We start from the raw sequence: 21,974 nt of genomic DNA, 5'->3' as shown, positions 1-21,974 counted from the left end.
CAGAAAGACTGCAGTGTTTGTCTTTTAATCCTCACGTAGGATCAAGAAACATACATGCATGTGCGCACACATACAAACTGTTTAAAATATATAAAATTTTAGAATCATAGAATGGTTTGGGTTGGAAGGGACTTTTAAAGGTCATCTGGTCCAACCCCCCTGCAATGAGTAGGGACATCTTCAACTAGATCAGGTTGCTCAGAGCCCCGTCCAACCTCACCTTGAATGTTTCCGGGGATGGGGCAGCTACCACCTCTCTGGGCTACCTGTTCCCGTGTTTCACCACTCTCACTGTAATAAATTTCTTCCTTATACCTAGTCTGAATCTACCCTTTTTTAATTTAAAACCATTCCGCCTTGTCCTGTCGCAACAGGCCCTGCTAAAAAGTCTGTCCCCATCTTTCTTATAAGCCCCCTTTAAGTACTGAAAGCCTGCAATAAGGCCTCCCCGGAGCCTTCTCTTCTCCAGGCTGAATAACCCAATTCTCTCACCCTTTCTTCATAGGAGAGGCGTTCCACCCCCCTGATCACTTTTGTGGTCCTCCTCTGGACCCACTCCAACAGGTCCATGTCTTTCGTGTGCTGAGGACCCCAGAGCTGGACGCAGTACTCCAGGTGGGGTCTCAGCAGAGCAGAGCAGAGGGGCAGAATCACCTCCCTCGACCTGCTGGCCACGCATCTTTTGATGCAGCCCAAGATATGGTTGGCCTTCTGGGCTGCAAGCGCACGTTGCTGGCTTATGTCCAGCTTTTCATCCACCAGTACCCCCAAGTCCTTCTCGGCAGGGCTGCTCTCAATCCTTTCAGCCCCCAGCCTGGGATGTGTTGCCCTGACCCAGGTGCAGGACCTTGTACTTGGGCTTGTTGAACCTCATGAGGTTCACATGGGCCCATTTCTCGAGCTTGTCCAGATCCCTCTGGATGGCATCCTGTCCCTCAGGCATGTTGACTGCACCACTCAGCTTGGTGTCGTCTGCAAACTTGGTGAGCGTGCACTCAATCCCACTGTCTATGTCATTGATGAAGATATTAAACAGTACTGGGCCCAATACGGACCCCGCTTGTCACTGATCTCCATCCGGACATTGAGCCATTGATGGAGATGGCTCTGGATGCGTCCATCCAACCAATTCCTCATCCACTGGACAGTCCATCCATGAAATCCATATTCTCCAATTTAGAGGGAAGGATGTTGTGGGGGATCGCGTCAGAGGCCTTACAGAAGTCCAGATAGACAACATCCGTAGCTCTTCCCATGTCCCCTGCTGTAGTCACTCCATCACAGAAGGCCATTGGGTTGGTCAGGCAGGACTTGCCCTTGGTGGAGCCATGCTGGCTGTCTCAAATAACTTCCCTGTCCTCCCTGTGCCTTAGCATAGCTTCCAGGAGGATCTGTTCCATGATCTTGCCAGGCACAGAGGTGAGGCTGACAGGTTGGTAGTTCCCAGGGTCCTCCTTTCTACCCTTTTTAAAATGGGTGCAATGTTTCCCTTTTTCCAGTCTCTGAGGTCTTCACCTGACTGCCATGACTTTTCAAATAGCATGGAGAGTGGCTTGGCAACTACATGAGCCAATTCCCTCAGGACTCTGGGGTGCGTCTTGTCAGGTCCCATAGACTTATGTATATTCAGGTTCCTCAGGTGGTCTTGAACTTGATCTTCTTCTATAGTGGGAGGGACTTTGCTCTCCCAGTCCCTATCTTGCAGTCCATCCACTCGAGAGGTGTGGGAAGCGAGGTTGCCAGTGAAGACTGAGGCAAAAAAAGTTGTTGAGTACCTCAGCCTTCTCCTCATCCATTGTTACCAGTTTGCCAGTCAGGTACACTTTCTTTGACCTTCCTTTTTTGGCTGACATGCCTGTAGATGCCCTTCTTACTATTCTTTGCATCCCTTGCCAAGTTCAGCTCCAGCTGCACCTTGGCCTTCCTGACCCCATCCCTACACAACCAGGCAGCGTCCCTATACTCTTCCCAGGATACCTGTCCCTGCTTCCACTGCCTGTGCATTTCCTTCTTGCCCTTTAGTTTGACCAGCAGGTCTTGACTCATCCATACTGGTCTCTTGCCTTCCTTTCCTGATTTCTTACACCTGGGGATCGAGAGCTCTTGTGCTCTATGGAAAGTGTCCTTAAAGATCTGCCAGCTCTGTTCTGCTCCCTTGCCCCTGAGGGCAGTTTCCCAGGGGGTCCTATTGACTAACTCCTTGAACAGCTGGAAGTTTGCTTTCCTACAATTCAGGGTCCTGACTTTACTCTTTGCCTGACCCATATCCCTCAGGGCTGTGAACTCCACCAGTGCATGATCACTACAGCCCAGGCAGCCTCCAATCCTGATGTCCCCGGTTGTCACCAACGCAAGTGAACTAAACAGGTCCAGTAACGCATCCCCTCTGGTAACGCTGTCTATTACCTGGCTTAAGAAGTTATCCTCGATGCGCTCCAGGAGTCTCCTGGATTGCCTACAGCTCGCTGTGCTGCTTTTTCAGCAGATGTCTGGGTGGTTGAAGTCCCCCAGCAGGATGAGAGCCTGCGAGCGTGATGCCTCCTGCAGCTGGAGTAAGAAGGCTTCATCAATAGGCTCCCCTTCATTGGGCGGTCTGTAGTAGACACCAACCACAAGGTTGCCTTTGTTGCCTCGGTCTCTAATTCTCACCCACAAGCTTTCAATCTGTTCATGGCTGTTCTTCAAAGACAGCTCTTCACAATCTATCCATTTTTTGATGTAGAGGGCAACCCCTCTGCCCCTCCTTCCTCACCTGTCCCTTCTGAAGATCCTGTAGCCATCGATAGCCACACTCCAGTCATGGAATTCATCCCACCAAGTTTCAGTAATGGTAACTAGGTGGTAGCTTTATAGTAGTGTGGTGGCTTCCAACTCCTCCTGTTTGTTGCCCATGCTGTGTGCATTGCTATAGAGAAATTATTTAACAAGCCATTCTGTTAGACTTGCAAAGACAATTGGTTTCTGAAGAACTGTAGAAAATTTGATCTCTTCAGGTTTCCCAATACATCTGCCTATATTGAGTAGCACTTTTATTCTTTTGTCACCAAAAAAAAGCTGCATCTGAGTCCTACGACATTCTAGAGTTAATATTGCTGGGAGAAGAGATTTGAGGAAGTGATAATGCAGAAAGGTAACATTTTATATGAAAACTGTGAAAGCAAAATGGTTGCACATATGAGTCTTTTAATTGTCCTTATTTATAAAAACACCATTCCATTTTCACTTTTTGCAAGCTGTGAATAATGTTCATTGCAAGCTAATATAGTTTGTAATTCTTGAGTGCTTCCTGGAGTTCCATGCATCATTCCTGTACATTCACATATCACTTGCTATACACATGTATTATGTATTATTATTTATACACCTGTATTTTATGTGTGTGTGTTTGTGTGTGTGTACTTTATTTACATGTTTATATTATATGTATACACACAAACCATTAATGTGTCATTAAGAATTTATTTTTGCCATAACAAGACTATTTCAATGTTGATAACTCTTTAAATGGCCTGAGAATAAAACTATAGAGGAGTTGTATTATTGTCAAAAACAATGAAAGTTCCGAAGGATGATCAAGTATTTGAAGATGATGTTGATTCTGGTTTTTTTTAAATTATTTTCATGGAATTTACATAGAACATTTTCCTTAAAATTACTCTTTGTTTTGGTCTTATGTAGCCGAAATGTTCATCACATTCTCTTTTTACACTTTGAATATGGTGCTACAACTGAAATTTAATTTTAAAACATGTTACCTTTAAGTTCTTGTTCTTATTTTTGCATTGTTGGCAAAAGATGAAGCTGTTATTGTGTAAAATCTTTTCAAAGAAAAGAAATACAGTTAAAAAATGGAACAAAATTCATTTATAGATAAAATACAAATTTGAGTTCTGAAAAGCTGGAGTTGAAGTTGAGTCTACAATGAAGGGATGAGTGATTTTTCTTATGAAGTCATCAGCTGAAAATGTATGTCAGACAAATGCCAACTGATGATACTGAAAGTAGCATTGAACTAATTTACTGAAAGTATATTTATATTATGTTTCGTACCTCTAGTTTCATACTGTTACTGCAAAACAACTTAAAACAGTATCTTAATGAAAAATGCTCAATTGGATAATTATTACTTCTTTAGGTCAAGATTGAGCAGGTTGCTATGGAACTTCAGCTTACTCCATTCACTGTACTTCTGCGATCAGTTCTGGATCAGCTGCAGGAAAAGGATTCTGCTCGTATATTTGCTCAGCCAGTGAACCTTAAAGAGGTATGTTTTCAGCTGTATTTCCTTATGTTTAGATATGACTTGGTGGCACTTAAGTACAAGAAACAAATCATTGCATGCAGAGTTGGGAGCAGTGTTACCTTTTTATCTCTATTCTGATAATTGATGTTATGAGTTATGACTTCCTGCTGTGAAAGTCTATTTACGCTCATATACCAAAATAATTTCTGGGAAATACTTGTATGGAATAACATGGGTACATATTGATCTTTTGCAATAAGATTATTTGATAAAGTAAACTCAAAGGGTGTCTTAAAAATTGAAATGTGGATACTGTGTTCTTACTTGCAGGTGAAATTCCTTTTCATTCAGTGGGAAACCACATAGAGTGTATGTGTGTGTGTATGTGTGTGCATACGTACATATACAACACATTTATACATGTGTATAACATGTACACATGTATACATGTCTATATAAATTGTATATATATACACATGTGCATATACTACATACACTTGTATATATTATACATATGTGTACATATACATTTATAAGTATGCATATGCATAAATACACATATAATATGTACATAAAAGCACAGAATTCTAAAAACATATAGTTTCAGCATCTGTTAGTAGAGCTCCAACTTGTTACCTAAGATGCAGAATCTTGTAATGTGTAAACTGCTGTTGGCATGTAAATGTTTGCAGTATCAAGATGTGCAATTCTAAGCTACATTTTGAAGTTCTTAATTTGAGTTGTTACAAAATATGTTAAAAATGTGGATCAGTTAATAGCTAATGTTACTTTGTCTGTAATAAGATAATTTTACCCATTTGTGTTTTAAATTTTTATTCAAAGGTTCCAGACTATTTGGATCATATTAAACATCCTATGGATTTCTCTACCATGCGAAAACGGTTAGATGCTCAAGGTTATAAAAATCTCAGTGAGTTTGAAGAAGACTTCAATCTTATCATAGATAACTGTATGAAATACAATGCAAAAGATACAATTTTCTATAGAGCTGCAGTGCGGTTGAGAGATCAAGGAGGTGTCGTTCTCAGGCAAGCTAGGCGAGATGCTGAAGGAATCGGTTATAATAATGAAACTGGAATGCACTTACCTGAGCGGCCTAAACTTGAGTCACCCCAGCCTTTCTCTTGGGAAGATGGTAAGATGTTTTTGGATTATTTGTAAAAGTTGCATTTTTCATTACACATAGTGTGTACATTCCATACAGATGTTTAAGGTTGTTGCTGTTCAGTTTGCTGACTAGATCCTCCCCCTGCTTTAAAAACATTGCTTGAAAAATTCAAGTGTTTCTATTCTACTAGATCTGTTGTTAGAAAACAGTGTTATCCAGATTCTGATTTTGAGAATGCCAGAGCATAGTTTAACAAGATACATGAAAAAAGTTTTTAAATTGAGCGCTTTGTTTCATGTGATCGTATATGCTTGTAAGTCATGGAAGATGACTACCAGTGTGCATAAACTTAAGCATATTCTTAAATAACCTACTGAATTAAAAAAGTAAGCATGTTTGTAATACTAGGAATTAAAATGAATTCTTTTGACTTACATACCAGTTTTCTGACATTTTGGCAGTAAAGGAGAATAATTAACACATTTCTTTTATAACCGTAATCTTGCCCTTCTCTTTGATAAGAAGGAAATAACCTATTAGGGTGGGAAGGATTAATTATGCCTTCCTTCTGACCTTTTAATTCTTTGCTCTACTACTTAGTTTTCTTGAGCAAAATGCTGATCAAGAAGAACAGTAATTATATAGTAGGAATTCATTTCAACATTTCTTCACTGGTAATGGTGAAGCTACTAAGACTGTAATCTAAGTAGCTTTTTGATGACTTTTTTTTTAATTCTGGCAAGTGAATTTTTTTTTTTTTCCTCCTGTTGATATTATTATTCTGGGAAATATTCTCAGAAGCATTAACACATTTTCAATTGTACGTATTTTGACTTCAGTGGATAGGTTACTGAATCCTGCAAACAGAGCGCATATGTCCTTGGAAGAACAGCTGAGAGAGTTGCTGGAAAAACTTGATCTCACCTGTGCAATGAAATCCAGTGGGTCAAGGAGCAAAAGAGCAAAGCTGTTAAAGAAAGAAATCAGCATTATTCGGAACAAACTAAGTCAGCAACACAACCAAGCTCCTCAAATAGAATCAGGTATTGGAAGTTTTGAAGAAGAAAGTGCAGCATTAGAACAAGATGGAGAAGAAGAAGGTAAGGTTTTTAAACCACGTTTAAATCAGTACTGCTCTGAACCTCTTCAGTCAGGTGCTTTAGTCATGTGAATTAAAGAGTATAATAAATGAATATTATATTTAATTTTTAAATGGACAAATAGCCACTTAATCACAACAGATATTTTAAGAATATGAGAATGATCTTTTTAAACAAAACCTCCCTCCATTATTTTTCACAGTAGCAAGGCTTTTTAAAAAATTTAGCTGTTAAGAAATGAAAGTACAAACAGTCTTACACGAAAAGGAATTGGAAATGCCTGAGTGGAAAACATCTTTGTGCTTTCGAAAATCCACTTAAATGCCAAAATATGTATTAGGGATCATGTGAGCCTAGGTCAATGGTGCTGAAAACTCTGGCCGTTGTACTGTCTTTTGTCGCTTTTTTTATTCTCTACTCCAGACTCTGGGGAGGGTGGAGGGTAGGTTTGGGTTGGGGTTCTTTTTTTTTTTATTATTTTTTTTATTTTTTTTAAATAAAGCTGACTATTGATAGGACTTAACAAACTTCATATTGTAGAATCAAGTCAGCCATATCTAACCAGCCCTTCCCCTTGCGCTTCTCTTCCTCCTCAAAACATTAGTCTCAGAACTGCATCTACTCTTGGCTAATTCCCATTGATTTCAATGAGAGCAGCATACTAGAAAGACCTAACTTTATATTTCAGTTGAATACCGTATTTACTTTTTTAGCTTTTAAGTCAGTTACTGAGGTCTTTATTGCTTATTTTAAATGATGCGAAGAAAATCTAGTCTCTTTAAAAAAAAAAAAAAAGTTCTATTGAGTTTGTTTCACGATCAGCTCTTCTCTAAAAAGCTAACCTATTTTTGTTTAGGAGAGTTAGAGATGTGTCTCATTTTGCATAAGTGCATTGCATGGGAGGAGGAAAGAGCTCAAGGGAAAGTGGAAGCATAGTAATAAATAAAACAGTCTGTGTCTGGTGCAGCTTGGTGCTATCAAAATTTTTGAAAGGTGAAGTCAATAGAATGACTGTCCTTAACTGCCATTCAAACAGCAACTTGGTGTTTAATTCTTAGTGTGACTGAGAATGCTTCTCAAACATAACTTGCATGAGATTTGAACAACAGTATTAGAAAAGTGTACGTGAATCAGCATGCTTATTCTGAGGCTGTTTAAGTATTCTTAAAATGTTTAATTTTTTTTTTTAAATTTTTTTTTTTTTTAACCTTCAAGTGGTGATGCTACTGAATATAGTTCTTCAGGAATGTAGTTTCTGGCAGATAATGAATACACTAACTTTTTTTACTTGTAGCTTAACATTTTTATGGCACAGCCTTTCACTGCAGCTGTTGTGCAAAAAGAGTCCAAAAGTGAGCAGTAGCTGTTTTCTTATATTTACAGTACGCTTTTTAAAAAAAGCATGATGAAAAGCATGATCCAGAGTTGATTGGCATTGTTGTTACAATTCTGATCTAGTGAAAAGTAATAGTCACTAGTTCAAATTTCCATTCTGAAATGGAAGGTACTTAGGGGAGTAAAGAAAACAAATTGCCAAAAAGAAAGATGAGGAAAGTAGTAGAATCCTGTGCCCAGGATCTCTACAGGAGCTGACTTTAGAAGAGCTGTGAATTACCCCCTCGCAGTTCTGTTTTCAGTTTCTGATCATGTGAAAAATATGGTACCAGCATAACCCCATGAAATTTAGGTTTTAGTGTCTAAATAGCTCCCAGGTGTTTTTCTGTGCTTAAATCTTTTTGTGAAGATTTTCTAATTAATTGTAAGAAAATCAGAATTTGTTCACAAACCTTGGACATTCTAAAGTACATGCTTTTTTAATTGGTGGTACTTTAAATGTGCTTATCTAACTGTAAATTTCATTCTAAATGTCTTCCGGAAATATTATTTACTAGTTCTAATACTTGTATGCCTTCAAAGGATGTGAGCATAGTCACATTTTATTTTAACAATATATGAACTATGCTATTGTTTGGTTAAACCTTAAACAATGGGGCAGAGATTTTTCTGCCCTTAGAAGTCATTGATTTCCAAGTAAGCATTGCTAAGCCAAAACCAAAACAATATAGAGATAATATATAATCCATGGCAGATACTGGGCTTAAACCCTTGGGGTTTTATACCTTTTTTTCAGGTGGCATAGAAAAATAAACTAAATTTTAAAATTTCATGTGATAGCATAAATATTACATTGGTCTCATACAGTTACTCTAGAATAAGCATCTTCTTTCTTCTTATTAATTTATATTTTAAAAGATTCTTACGGAAGCTGTAAAGAAGGTTTTAACGTCTTTTTGAGTTGATAATTATGGGGTAGGAAGTCCTTCTACTTGTATTTGGGAATGCTGCAATAGAACAATGTTTATTTTTTTTACCATCACTTGGGATGAAAAACTGAAACTAGTTTTATATGCTCACAGCTACATCTCTGTTGTCTTTTCCCAGCATGGAATTACTGTAATTGACTGGGACATGATCATGGTTTTGTTTTTTTTTTTTTAAAAAAAGGGGGGGGGCAGGGAAGGAAGAAAAAATGGTAGAGGGTGGTTTTTCTGATTTCTCCTATCAAGTCTGCATTGTCAAGTGTGTATTTGCCAACTAGTGGCTAGTCAAGCTGCAAGACTTTGGGGGTGGGGTGGTTTTTTTCCTCCCCCTTTTTTATTTCGTTTTCTTTTTGGTAGATGAAACTTCTAGCCACAACTGTAAAACAGCTTTGCAAATCTTGCTTTTCTGTAAATTTTATAACACATTTTAGCTCACTCTAGTAGATCAGGTTACAAATCCTTTTTTTTAAAAATGCTTGTCTGATAAAATTTGTCTTAGGCAGGTAAGGTGAATACAATAAGGTGAAATAGATAAAAATGTATATTATCAAAAATTTTACTTGAATGGCAGTGTAATTGCATTTAACAGATAATTGTCCACCACCCCAACTTTCTATTTAAAAAAATAGATTTCTTAATTTTTAGTTAATGAAACTAACATAACTGCATGAGAAGTAAAAAATATTTATCCAGGTGTAAAATGTTAACACCAACTATAAACACCTACTTTTCTATCCCTGTTACATTCCCAGTATAAAAGTAGGAACTACTAACTAGGACAAATTGTTGCTAGATAAGGTTTGTTTTTAAAATGTTATGCTTTGTTTCCAAACAACAATTTATTTGGTGGGCTGCACATTTATAGTGAGTTTTATAATAGACTTTATAACTACAGGTTTTCAAAAATCACACTCTATTTATAATTTTTTCAGGAGATAAATCTCCCCCTAAACTTGAACCATCAGATGCATTACCTCTTCCTTCAAACTTGGAGACTAATTCAGAACCACCAACCCTCAAACCAGTAGAACTCAATCCAGAGCAGAGTAAGCTTTACAAAAGAGTAAAATTTGATAATGAATTATATAGCACTTCCATTCAGAAAGAAATAAATGGACACACTCCAGAACACTTACTTGACAGTAATCTCAATGAGTCGACTGTTTCTGCCGTAGCTGAGTCATCAACTGATGTAAACAGACGTACATCCATTCTCTTCTGCAAATCGAAAAGTATAAGCCCCCAAAAGTCTGCAAAGAACACTGAAACCCAGCCAACTTCTCCACAGCTAGGGACCAAAACCTTTTTGTCTGTAGTCCTTCCAAGGTTGGAGACACTTCTGCACCCAAGGAAAAGATCAAGGAGTGCATGTGGAGATTCTGAGGTTGATGATGAGTCCCCTGTAAAGCGCTTGGATACAGGTAAATATTACAAAACTTATTTGAATGGATGGATCTCGAAAGTTAACATATTTTTTAATTTTTTGACATACATGTAATTGTTGGTCTTCAGATTTTAGCACTTGAACAGTTTTCCCTCGTAGTTGAGTAGTTGCAGTTCAAAAAATTACTGATTCACTTTTGTGTTGGCCCTATACAATTAGACTTAGTGAACCAAGTTTTACTTTTTCACAGTTTTCACTTTAGCAATGGAATCTTTAAGTCTACATGTATGGGTGGGTGATTTTTTTTTTAAGCTGTTTTTTATTTCCTTTTGTTGCAACCAATAGGAAAGGTGAATCAGCTGCTTTTTTTTAAATATTAAATTACATGGAAACTTCATATATGGTGCCAAAACCAGAACTCTTACAAGGAGGAGCATGGAAAATACATGTTCCATGTGTGACTTCATTTTGCTGTAGTGTTACTCGAAGCATATTGTCATGTTATGAAACTGGTGACTCTGTATGAGGTGCTTTGTATACCCATGTATTTTATGGAAGTGTTAAAATCCTCAAGTAAAATGACATTTCCTGTGTTTCTTTTCTTTAGTCTGTGCACTTTAAGTAAATGAAGTTGAAGAATCTAAGTGTAAGATTACGCTCTTAATGAGACTTCTCTAAAGAACATAAAAAAAATGTTGTCTTGATATGTTGGTGCAGTACAGCTGAAGACATTAATTACATCTTTTCTTAGTGAACCGTAGTTCTGTTTATCGGAGAAGTTCGAATAAAACCCTCCTTGAGGAACAACAGCAGCATAAGGAAATTATTATTAAGTGTATTTTCTTAACGTTATCTATGGCCATTGCTATGACTTTTATATTATCTTTGAAATAAATACTCTGTTTCATTGTCATGTTGATAACCCATATGCAGGTATGAAAACAGCATGTGTTTTTTTGTGTCTTTGAATGAAAGGTATAGGAATTTAATTTGAACATTTATTGTGAAGATGTGCTCCAAAAGCTGTTTGTGTTTTTTGTGGGGTTTTTTTGTGGTTTGAGGGGGTGGAGGGTTGGTTGGTTGTATTTTTTTGTTTGGTTTTGTATTGTTTTGTTTTGGTTGGTTTTTTGGTTGGGGTTTTTTTGGGGTTTGTTGGTTTGGTTTGGTTTAGTTTGGGTTTTTTGAGGGTTTTGGGTTTTTTTTGGTTTTGGTTGTGTGTTTTTTTTTTTTGATGATCAAGTGAGGAGGAAAATTATTCTAATGCTGGAATCGTAGCATAAGAAAATGATAAGTAAGATTTGGTATTGGGGTGGGGGGTCAGTCTTTTTGTTTATATTTTTATTTCTTTGTTTGTTTCGCCTCTTTGGAAAGCCCCACTTTCCATTCCTTTTCATAATGGCTTGGAAAGACCACATAGTACTCTATGTACTTTAGTTCTGAAGTAGGAATCACGTGAAGGTAGTGTGATGATAAAAATGAGTTAATCTTCATTAATGATATGAGAAGCTTTCGTTTCCAAATATTCCAATTTACCAGTCTTTAATCTAGATAATTTCATGATGTACCTTTATACAGATTGCATTTTATCACATGCACAGTCAATCATTTTGTGCTAGATCACACCAGGAATTAGTGCTAACTCCTTGAAATTTTTATCTTAAACATTGTGAATTGTTTCTTTGGGGAAAAAATGTTTTTTTTATATAGGAACACTGACTTAATTCTTGACCAAAAAACGCCCCCAGCAGATTTCTAAATACTTTTAAATTAAATCTGCCATTTTGTTCCTTTTCTCTCTGTGAAGTTAGGTGTATGTGGGGCAAATATGCTTTTGATTAGCTTCAAAACAAGAAAAAAAAAAAACCAACCCAAACAATTATGGATACTTTCTTCTAATTTTAGTACTCTTCCCATTTCAGAATTTCTACTTTTTTTTATATACAATATGTAGGCTAGTAACAGGAATAAAATCCAAAAGGTTTATTTTTTTTAAATAAAATTCTGTAGCCTCTTCTTGAAGTTAATGAAGATAAGCACAAAACTAAATTTATGTAGAACTAATACTTAGGGGGCATATATATTTAAACTTTTTATTTGTTTGTTCAAGAAGAGGCTGTGTATGTGAATTGAAATGTTTTAGCCAAATGAAATTCACCTGAAGGTGTTCTGAAGTTATTCTTTAATAGTACGTGTTTTTTTAAGCGTATATAGTTCATACAGATGTGTCAGCTTATCAAATCTTTTTTGTGTGATTCTTTTTCCATTTGCAACCAAACATTTTGCTTTCATGTTGGAGATTTTATTCCTCATGTTATTTTCAAAGTTGTGTCTCCACACTAATTTAAGCAATTTGCAATTGGCAGCTATTTTGAGCTACAATTCAGCAGGAAACCAGCACAAACCTCAGATGCTTTCCAAGATTTAAAAACAGTTGAATTGTTTTACTTTTGCATATGCAAGCTGGTGTCAATTTGTGCAGATGTCTGTGTTCTGATAAAAATAAATGAGATGATGTATACAATAATATAATTTTTTTCTATTTGGATATTTTTTACAATATTTTAATTTCACGCTGCTGGTAAAAAATGTTTTTATTCAAAAGAATTCAGCAAACGTGAGCCTTTCCCTCCAAAGCCATACCATGATAGAAAAGGCATGCTTCAGGCTTCTTACATGTGTTCTTGTGAGTTAGCAACTTCATGAGCAATCACTGAAGTTGAATTATTATTGCAGTTTTCTTTGACTGGTATGAATGTTCAATATCATCAATTCTAGCAGATGTAGGAAAAAAGTAATTAAAAAGGACTTTGCTTAATATACAAAGCATTGAAATTTTTAAGTGATTGAAAGCTGCACTATCACATCTTGTTTCTTCCTTACCTATTCATAACCAATGTGGGGATTTTGCCATTACTTAAGGATGCCTTGTTTTCTCCCTCACCTACTCAATCTCCTCAATGTTTCCCCCTTTCATGTCACTCATGTATTCTCATACGAAGAAGTTCAAAGGAAGACTCTAAGGCTTACCTAGTTAAGTAAAACCACACCTACTTTGTCTGATGGTTCATTATTCTCATTAGACTGCCTTTTATTATGCTCTCTTGAATTACATTTGAGGTTGGTGTGCTTGCCAGTTAGTTTCAAGACACATGCATACAGGATCCGTTGGCACACTACTTTGTAAGTATGGTGTCCCATATGTTGTCGGTTTTCATATACAAAATAATTATTGAAATACTAGCTTTTTTCGGAAATAGGGAACTATTGTACAACATGGCTGAACCTTCAAAGAGGACTGAAAGCAGTTTATTTTAATACTCTGACCTCCCTTTATATGTGAATCTTTCTTTAAAAAATACGAAGCAATAGTGTAATGTAACCTTAAATTTTAATTACATAGTGTTCTAGTAGGGGGTTATCACTTACATATATAGCATATCTTTCTCCATAGTTGCTATGTGGAAACTGACAACTACTTAGTGGAGAGATGTGTTTAAAAATTTCCTATATATACTTGATATATCTTGATTTTGCTTCATATGGTATCTAGTAATTTCAAAAAGAAGATAGGTTGTTTTCACTTAGGAAATTTTGGTCACATCAGAGATTGATGTATGATTCTTGAAGTTCAGGCATGTCAAATCTTAACTGTGACAAGTTCAATGACCTTTTCAAAATATCCATTGTATACTTACCTTGCTCTTTTGTCACAAAGATTAATCCTTTTCGTCAGGAAATTAGTTGGTGCAATTATTACACCTGAGAAAAATTTGCCTCTATCAGTTGTGTATAGGTAAGATAAATTCCTGGTACAAATTACTGTTTTAAGATACCTTTTGAGCATTGTAAAATGCTAGACTAGGTTCACATTAAATTTTCATGTTGTTCTGGATTTTATCAGTTACCTTTAAGCTTTCATAAATTTAAGATAGTAATTCACAGTTACTGTGTTGGTACCCTCTATTTTAGTTAGAAACTAAGTATTTAGAATATACTATCCTAAAGCAGTCACTTTAACTCACCATAGAAATAGGATCGCAAATAGTGATTATTATAGTGCAGTATGTTGGTTTTCTATTATTTCTTGGCTAGATAGCAGTAATAAAAAATTTCAGTGAAACTTATCATTTACTTATTATTCTTGCTTCAAGCTACACAGATTTTCTCAAGGCACTGAAACGGATGTAAACAAATATTTATAACATGGATCGCTGAGTTACAGTATTTAACACAGTAAAAAGCACAAGGCTTTTTGGGGGACGGGGGAATTTATAATTTCTTAATATATACTTTGCATGCAGTTGTCAATATACAACAAACATAATTATACCTTATTAAATCTATTAGTAAATGTTGGGCTGACTTTGTTTCTGCCCGATTGCTACAAAATGTTTGACAGCACTTAAGAACTGTCTGCAAGTAACCTATATATGAATTCCACTTGCATTTGATACAATTTAATATTGTAACTATGACCACTTTTACTTAATTTTATTTGGTGTAATAAGGACAGAGATTCTATCTGCGGTAAAATGGAACACAGGTTATTTTTTGATTTCTTCAATACTTGATTTCCAATAAATCTTTGACTCTCTGAAGCACAGGCCAATTTGATTAAAAGTGAAGCTTGATATGTGCAGCATTCAGTTACCATTCTCTGAAAGGAAGAAATGAAAGTAAAACATGCGTATCTAACAACATAACTTATATCCTCTAAGTAAATAACAAACTAAACTAGAGGATGCTCAATGAAAAAACAAATTGGCATAATTACTCATCTGGTTAACATAGATAGGAATGATAGTGTATACATATATTCACGAGTAAAATGCAGTAATTTGACTACTGACAGATCCAGAGACCTTATATTTTGAATGAAAACCATTCTTTTTGTTTTCTTTTTTTCTTTAGATGCATAGCGATTGTTTCCTGTAAAATCTGGTGTGAAATTTAGTTATTTAAGCACTTAGTGATGTCCAAAAACTTCAGCTGTCTGCCTTCAGGAAGTTTCAAAACATAAAACGTTTTAAGGTATATATGCAAACAAGCAAAGCATTGGAGATTGTAGAGGCCTAAAAGGAATTATCCCCTGGCATGTTAAATTTGTCAGTATAGAGACACGGGGACTACAGGAGCTCAACTGCTGAGTTGTCAGGATAAAACCAGGCTGCATAGCAGCCCATAAGTACCAAAGAGCCTGAGAAAGTGAAGTTTGACTAGAACACTACCAAAATTATTAATTATTAGCACCCAACTTACAATTGCTGTGTTTTCTAAGATCAGTATAACTGAATCTTCTGTAATAATAAAAAAATATTTCTAGATGCCCTTCTGTTTTTCTTGATGCTGTAGGAATTGTGGAGCTGTATTCTGGCATTTCATTTTTTTGGAATGCTTAGCTCATTTCTTGGCCCAGGTTTGGCTTTCTAAAAAATAAAATGTCATAGTACCCTATGTGCTTCCTTTGTGGCGTTTAACACTAATTTCTCTATGTGGTGCAGATGGTAAACAGAAAACTGTGGGATTTATTGAAGGTACTAAAAAAACAGTGAATTTGGAGATCCACACTATGCTTATAAATTAAGAACATACTTGCCGTGATGTTGGGGCTGAGTATAGATGACCTGCCTTCAAATTCACAGGCTTGGATATCGTGAAGTCCCTTGTTTCAGGTACAGAAGGTACCAGAGTTGATCAAATCACCATAATGTTTGACCTGTTTGGAACATCATAGAATAGTTTGGGTTGGGAGGGACCTTTAAAGGTCATCTAGTCCAACCCCTACATACTCGCCTACAGGTCTGATTTAAGAGGTGGATGATCATAAAAATGAATCCAGTGACTCCAACACTAACTTCGGGCACTGAACCTGGAAGTCAAAAATACAGGTGACTTAGGGCTCATTCTACTATGAGTGGAGAGAGAGGGAGACAATTCCCACAGTATGATTGACTGCAAGATGAATGTCTCTCAGAAAAGGTTTGTGTGGAGGTTTGTTTATGTTTTGGTTTTTTTTCCCTTTCCCCTTTTTTCCCCCTAGATGAGAATAGATTATGTAGTTACATGCATGCATAGAGGGAGGTCCTCCATAAAGAGTAATTATGGCAGTATGTACTTTTTTACTGTATCATACATGCAGTCAAATATTTCGGGACATTTTTAATTAATAGCGCTCTTCTGTGTTTCCCATTGTAGTACCCATAGTTTCTTCAGTGTGTGTAGACAAAATGTACACATTAGAAGGTATCCCATACAAAGAAACATGTATTACTCAAGAATAGGTAAAATACTTGGAATGAAGTTGCTTTTATTTTGTTGGTACCAAAACAGTGTTTAGTCACTTGGACTTTGTCAGGCCATGCTATCCTAACATGGTAGTGATCCCCCCCACTTTCATTTTCCTTTCTCTCCTCCTTCCTTTTTTTCCTCTTTTCTTCCTTTACTTTTCCCTTTTCCCCTCCCAGCTGTACTAATACAGCTGTCATTCAGAAATTACTTTCTAACAACGTCATTGGAAAAAAAATGCAAACGAAAGCAGGTGTTGAGAACTAACCTTCAGCTGGTAAGAATGGCTAAGTACTCCTGAGTTCTATAAAAATGTTTTTTTGTTGAAGATCAAGTATTTAAGATCTGAGGGGAAAAAAAACATACTATAGATTCATCTGATTAGATACAAAGATGTGAATATGTGAGTCGGCCTTATTTTAACTCTTTGTGTTCAGTGCTGCCTAAAAATAGCAAAGCTGGGTTGGTGTTTAATAGCTCTTAATTATCTTCACCTGATGATGCTTCAAGTGCTGTCAGGTTGACTGCATGAGCAGTGAAACATGTTGTTTTGTCTTTGCAGCTCCTTCCGTTGAAGCCGGGAAGACAATCTTAGGATTGCAAGCACTGTTAATTTTTGCTAGGCTGGAATAAATTTTTACTGTGGTGTTATAGTCTCTAAAAGGATTCAGATCATGCACTTATTCAAGTACAGTGCAAGCTTACATAGTAGGAGGCTGTTCCATGCCTTTAGTACGCACTGGATCTTTTATACTGAATCACTTGAAGTTTTCATCTATCTGTGTGAAATACCTCTCAAGGTACAAAAGGCCTGGAAAATTAGGTCCAAAAATGCAGCTGTGTAACTTAATGAAGTAACTGGCTAGCTCAAGACTTACAGTTTGCTGTGTTGTCCTGCATGTCATCTTGGGAATGGCAGATCTCTGGTAAACATTTCTGCCTTCATCTTTCTTTCAGATGGCAACTTCAGTTTCAGTTTCTGTTCCCTGTCCTAGAATGAGGCACAAATTAAGAACCGATTTTTCTAAATAGCTGTAAAAGGCAAATAAATGGTAAATGATTTGTTTCCTTTTAATAGAGTAGGATTGCTGGACATGCTTACATAAAAGAGCTCTGAAGTTCACCTGTCCATCTTTTTCCTTTTCTTTGGATGCCATGCCCAGCAATATATTCTCACAATTACAGGGAAACATTTACTTTCAAAGAAGAAAAAAAATGTGTTGGTAAAAGCTCTGTATAAAATCCTTTACATAGTAACTTAAGAGAAAGAAGTTAGTTCCATTTAGGAAATGGAATAGCCTGCCTTTGTAGGTCCTGCTGGACTGCTCTGAAAGACTGCTAGGCACTAGGTTTTTGATGCAATATATTGGCAGATAATTATCACACTTTTTCATTATGTAAGTTGAGAACGAAAATAATCTTTATTGATTTAAGTTTTTAATAATTTTAAGTTTTCTTTCTTTTAATTTATATCAGGATTTGGTAGGTGAGAAAATAGAAATCTTCAAATGGAAAATGTGTAAGAAAGTATTTTTTCTAAAGGATCTTCACTGCGTTACTGCATAATTCAGAAAAAAAGTTTGAAAAAAGACTGTGATCTTAAATCCTCATAAGTAGTCTTTGCCAAGATAATTAGAAGTAAACGGTCCTAAATACTACTGACTTTCTATAGTCATTTATTTCTTGGATCCTGAATCTATGATCTATGTGTGATTGATCTATGTGTGATTCAGGCACTTAAATCTTGTATTTTACAATCATCTGTGTATGTTCTACATGTCATAAATCATATAAACTAGAGCTGACTAAAGACTTCAATTTGTAAAGTTAGTTTTAAATTCTTCAGGTTTTGTGCTTGCACTTTTTAATGGCATTTTCTACTGTACTGCTACTGTCATCAGTCTTTTCTATACCAGTGGAACAGCTGATACTCTCTAGAAGAAGTTGTAAAACGTTTTTTTGAGAAACGTTTCTGCTTGTATGCTCCTTTTTCCTTTTAGATTTTTCTGGAATGTTTTCAAACTCCTCACTGGTGTTGCCTCCCACTTGTATATTTTAAAATGTCTTGAACAATACACTGATCCTATTGTTGTAGTGCACAGAGCAACAGACAATCCTTATCTTGTGGAAGTTGTAGTTATTAAATGTTGATTATTTTTTCTTTCTGTTGTGCAATTCAGATTCAGCTGTTTTAGCAGACTCTCATCTGATTAGCCAGAGACACTTCTTATTCCCAGATTTTGAAGAAAATTAGTAGTTATAGGATGAATTCTTAAGCATTCTTTTGAAACATATCAAACTTTGACTATTCGGTGAGCCACCAAACTGTATTCATTATGTGTTACTTAAACCGACAAAGATGAAATTTTTCTGTTTAGGATCTTGAAAACTGCTGCTGTTTAGTGTGTAGGTGTCACATCATGGGCTCACAGTGAGCATTCTTTGCTGTCTTTGGCCATGACCAAATTTTAAGCAAGTTTTAAAAACTTTATTTCCAAGGGGACTCTTCACTCCAAACCTTATCATCTTTGTGAGTAACTGGCTTCCATTTTGTCTGCATACTGAAGACTGTTTTGAGAACTGTAAACTTTGCTCAGATATTCATATGTGTATTCTGAAAAGAAGGATTGTGTCTAATATTCTTACTGCACTCCAGAATTTACAGTTGGAAGTAGACATTCATAGGGTTACTCTAAGTTTCACTTTTTAAAAACTTTATGGATGCCTTCCTATTGCTGCAATACGCCCATTTTCAAGGTTCGTGTATTTAAGAATACAGTAACTTCTGATTATTTGTTGCCTTAAAGTATTCCTTTATCCTGTCTGTGCATACCTGTGTGTATAAATCCTCTTAAATTAGGGTCATCCCCCTTCTTACTCTTACTGGAGGGATTTTTAGACACATTTCAAAACCATGTTCTTGATGCATATCGTGGAGGTTGTATTCTGTGCTTTCAATGACTTGCATATATTTTCTTTTTCAAGAAAGAGGACTGAATCAAAGTGAAACTTAATCTAGTTTTGCCCCTTTTGAAACTTTAGTTGAGTATTAGTGTTAGAATACATGGAACACTTGTATCATTCTCACTGTCTCTGGACACTGCTGTAAGGATGGCTTATTTATTTGAAAGCTCTGTTTCCTTTCAGAGAGACTTAATGGCTTTTTCACTGTCTTCCAGGTTCTCATATTAACTAATATCATGCTGGGTATTTATCTCTTTGGATCCTAATTATTTTCTGTTATCCTCAACATGGAATGGAATTCAATTAAATGATCATTTTGGAACGCAGAAAGACAATTACATTTGAAGTAATTATTTTGGATCATGTTGGAGACACCAGCCATCCTTAAAACAAAAAAAAAAAATGAACACTCTTGGAGGAAGTCTTTGACATATATGAAACTATGCTCTTCATTCAATATATTGCCCCATTTCCGTAAGTTATAAAGTTGTACATGTTGTAGTATATGTGACACAAATTGGTCGCAGATTTTACCAGTCCCAGCGTTCTTACTCCCAGAACATGCTCTGTGAGAGCAGATTAGTTAAGAATGTTCCATCTCCATCCTCTTCCCTTCCCCAAAAACTAGTCTAGTCTTTCTTGGAGAAATAAAGCGTACAAAAAACTGTTTTACCTATTTTTGTGCATTTATGTAGTTTTAATAAAATATACAGTTTTCTTTAAAATACGTGTTTTAATGAAGACTAACATCACTGGTGCTGGGTAAGTGCAGAAGTCAGGACTTGATTCGTCCTTGCTTGGTAAAATGAACCTAAGTAGTGTTATATACGTGCTGGTGCGCTGTGTGCAGTTGTTTTTTGAATGCTCCCACTTTTTTAGTGGTTGAAATTATTTAACGGTTTTCATTATTTCTCAGCTCTTCAGCTGTGGTTTGAATACAGCACTTCATCTTACATTTGGATATGCTTGGCTTTGCATCAAGCTATGCATAATAAAGTTTTAATTGCTTTAGAATAATTTTATACAAGTTCTGCTTCGTTATTTTTGTTTCAGCAGAACTGCAAGATGCGATTACAGTCTGAAACCCACAATTCTGTATTCTGTGGCAGAATTTTGTACATTCGTGGAGCATGCTGCTCCGTGGAGTATCCTGAGTTTTGTTCCTCTGTCTTTTTTTCCGAACTTCTGCTGTCTTTCCAGAGTTACCTTTTCCTGCTTCCATTAATTTGGTATGGGCAACAAGATCCTAATTTGCTTGATGTAGGTAGTCAGTGAAAGTTTTAATTGCAGTTTGAGAACAAACTGCTACTGTTGAGAAAAAGTTGAAACTTTCCCTGATAAATACACTTTTCAAGACAATGAGAAACCTGTGAAAAAGTATCAAGCTGATAATCTTTGGCTTACTTTTTCTTTCTTAGTTTACAGGTTTTTGTTAGCGTTTCTTTATTTTTAAAAATACATGTGCTATATGTGTTACATGTGTTATATGCCATGATTGACGTGGCAGTAAACTTTCTATGTAAAATGACGTCTAGAGCTGAAGATTGGAAATGTGGTAACCCTGCATTTAATATTGATAGCAGACTTCACTATTTGTGAATTCCTTTTTTTTTTTAATGAAAAAAAAGTTGAATTGCCTCTGAGAGCGGACTGCTTTTCGAAGAAACTTAAGAAAAGAGGAGAAAATAAAAAGGATTCATCCACTAATGAAAGGTTTTAGTTTGATGTTTGGGATTTTTTTGGGAGGAGGTTGTTCTCAATCAAGGGTGTTGGTGAGGGGGTATGTGTAAGAAGTTCAGTACCTTACCTGATAAAGTTTCTCTCTGTGACTGTAGAGAAAGCTCGGTTGATCTAACAAAATCATGAGCTTCTGGAAAATGTAAATGGCTCATATAGGTTTGCTGTAGACTTACCCAGACTACTAATCTGCAAAAGCAGGATGAATTACTTCTCCCATGGATTTTCTTTATTTGACCTTCCTAGTAATATATTTTGAGCCAATAAAATGCAAATTCCTTAAAGCACAGGGGGATCATCTTTAATCTCACTTATTCTAGTAGCTACAGGAGATTGGGTGTTTCTTGATTCATGGGAGAAAAGAGTTTTGTGATGATTTAAAAAAACAAATTCCCAGCTATAGCATGTAAATGTAGTATATCTGTTTATTTTTTGCACATCAGTGATACCATAAAGCACTTACATTTTATTGCCTGGATTTTTCTGTCAAGTAACAAGATCACTTGGGAACTGCTGCATCTGTGACTAGATATGAGTGTTTTGTTTAAAATAAGCATTGAGGTCTCCCTTCCTTAAAATGAAGGTTATTCCTTATAATTTCTGAAAAGTGGACTGTATAAACTGAGTCTCATGGACTGCGTAAGCTCATGTCATTCAGGGCTTGATACTCAGGAAAATTGCTCCTGCTGGTAGCCGGCATGTTCTTTGTTTTTCACACTTCCACAAGCAAGAGAGAAACATGTCTGAAAAGCTCTAAATTCTTTTGCACTTTAATATTCCTTATTTGTCAGAAAAAGGTTGGGTTTTTTTT

At 36.1% G+C, this 21,974-nt stretch overlaps 1 protein-coding gene across 8 annotated transcripts in view; it reads left to right on the top strand.

Moving 5' to 3' along the window:
- Window positions 1–21,974, top strand: part of BRD1 (bromodomain containing 1) — a 64,582-nt gene that overhangs the window by 26,147 nt on the left and 16,461 nt on the right. For 6 of the 8 annotated variants that reach the window (XM_075146223.1, XM_075146213.1, XM_075146204.1 and 3 more), the window contains 4 exons: window positions 4,136–4,264; window positions 5,087–5,399; window positions 6,212–6,472; window positions 9,726–10,214. In XM_075146223.1, coding sequence (XP_075002324.1) covers window positions 4,136–4,264; window positions 5,087–5,399; window positions 6,212–6,472; window positions 9,726–10,214 — 1,192 coding nt within the window. Of the gene's footprint in view, window positions 1–4,135; window positions 4,265–5,086; window positions 5,400–6,211; window positions 6,473–9,725; window positions 10,215–19,641; window positions 19,823–21,974 lie in introns of those variants that run through there. The other 2 variants (XM_075146241.1, XM_075146230.1) reach the window with 2 other exon arrangements.

Source organism: Calonectris borealis, chromosome 1 (assembly GCF_964195595.1).
Source record: "Calonectris borealis chromosome 1, bCalBor7.hap1.2, whole genome shotgun sequence".
NCBI classification, from domain to species: domain Eukaryota; kingdom Metazoa; phylum Chordata; class Aves; order Procellariiformes; family Procellariidae; genus Calonectris; species Calonectris borealis.
Note: the sequence above shows the minus strand (reverse complement) of the source record. Positions and strands in the feature narration are given on the sequence as shown.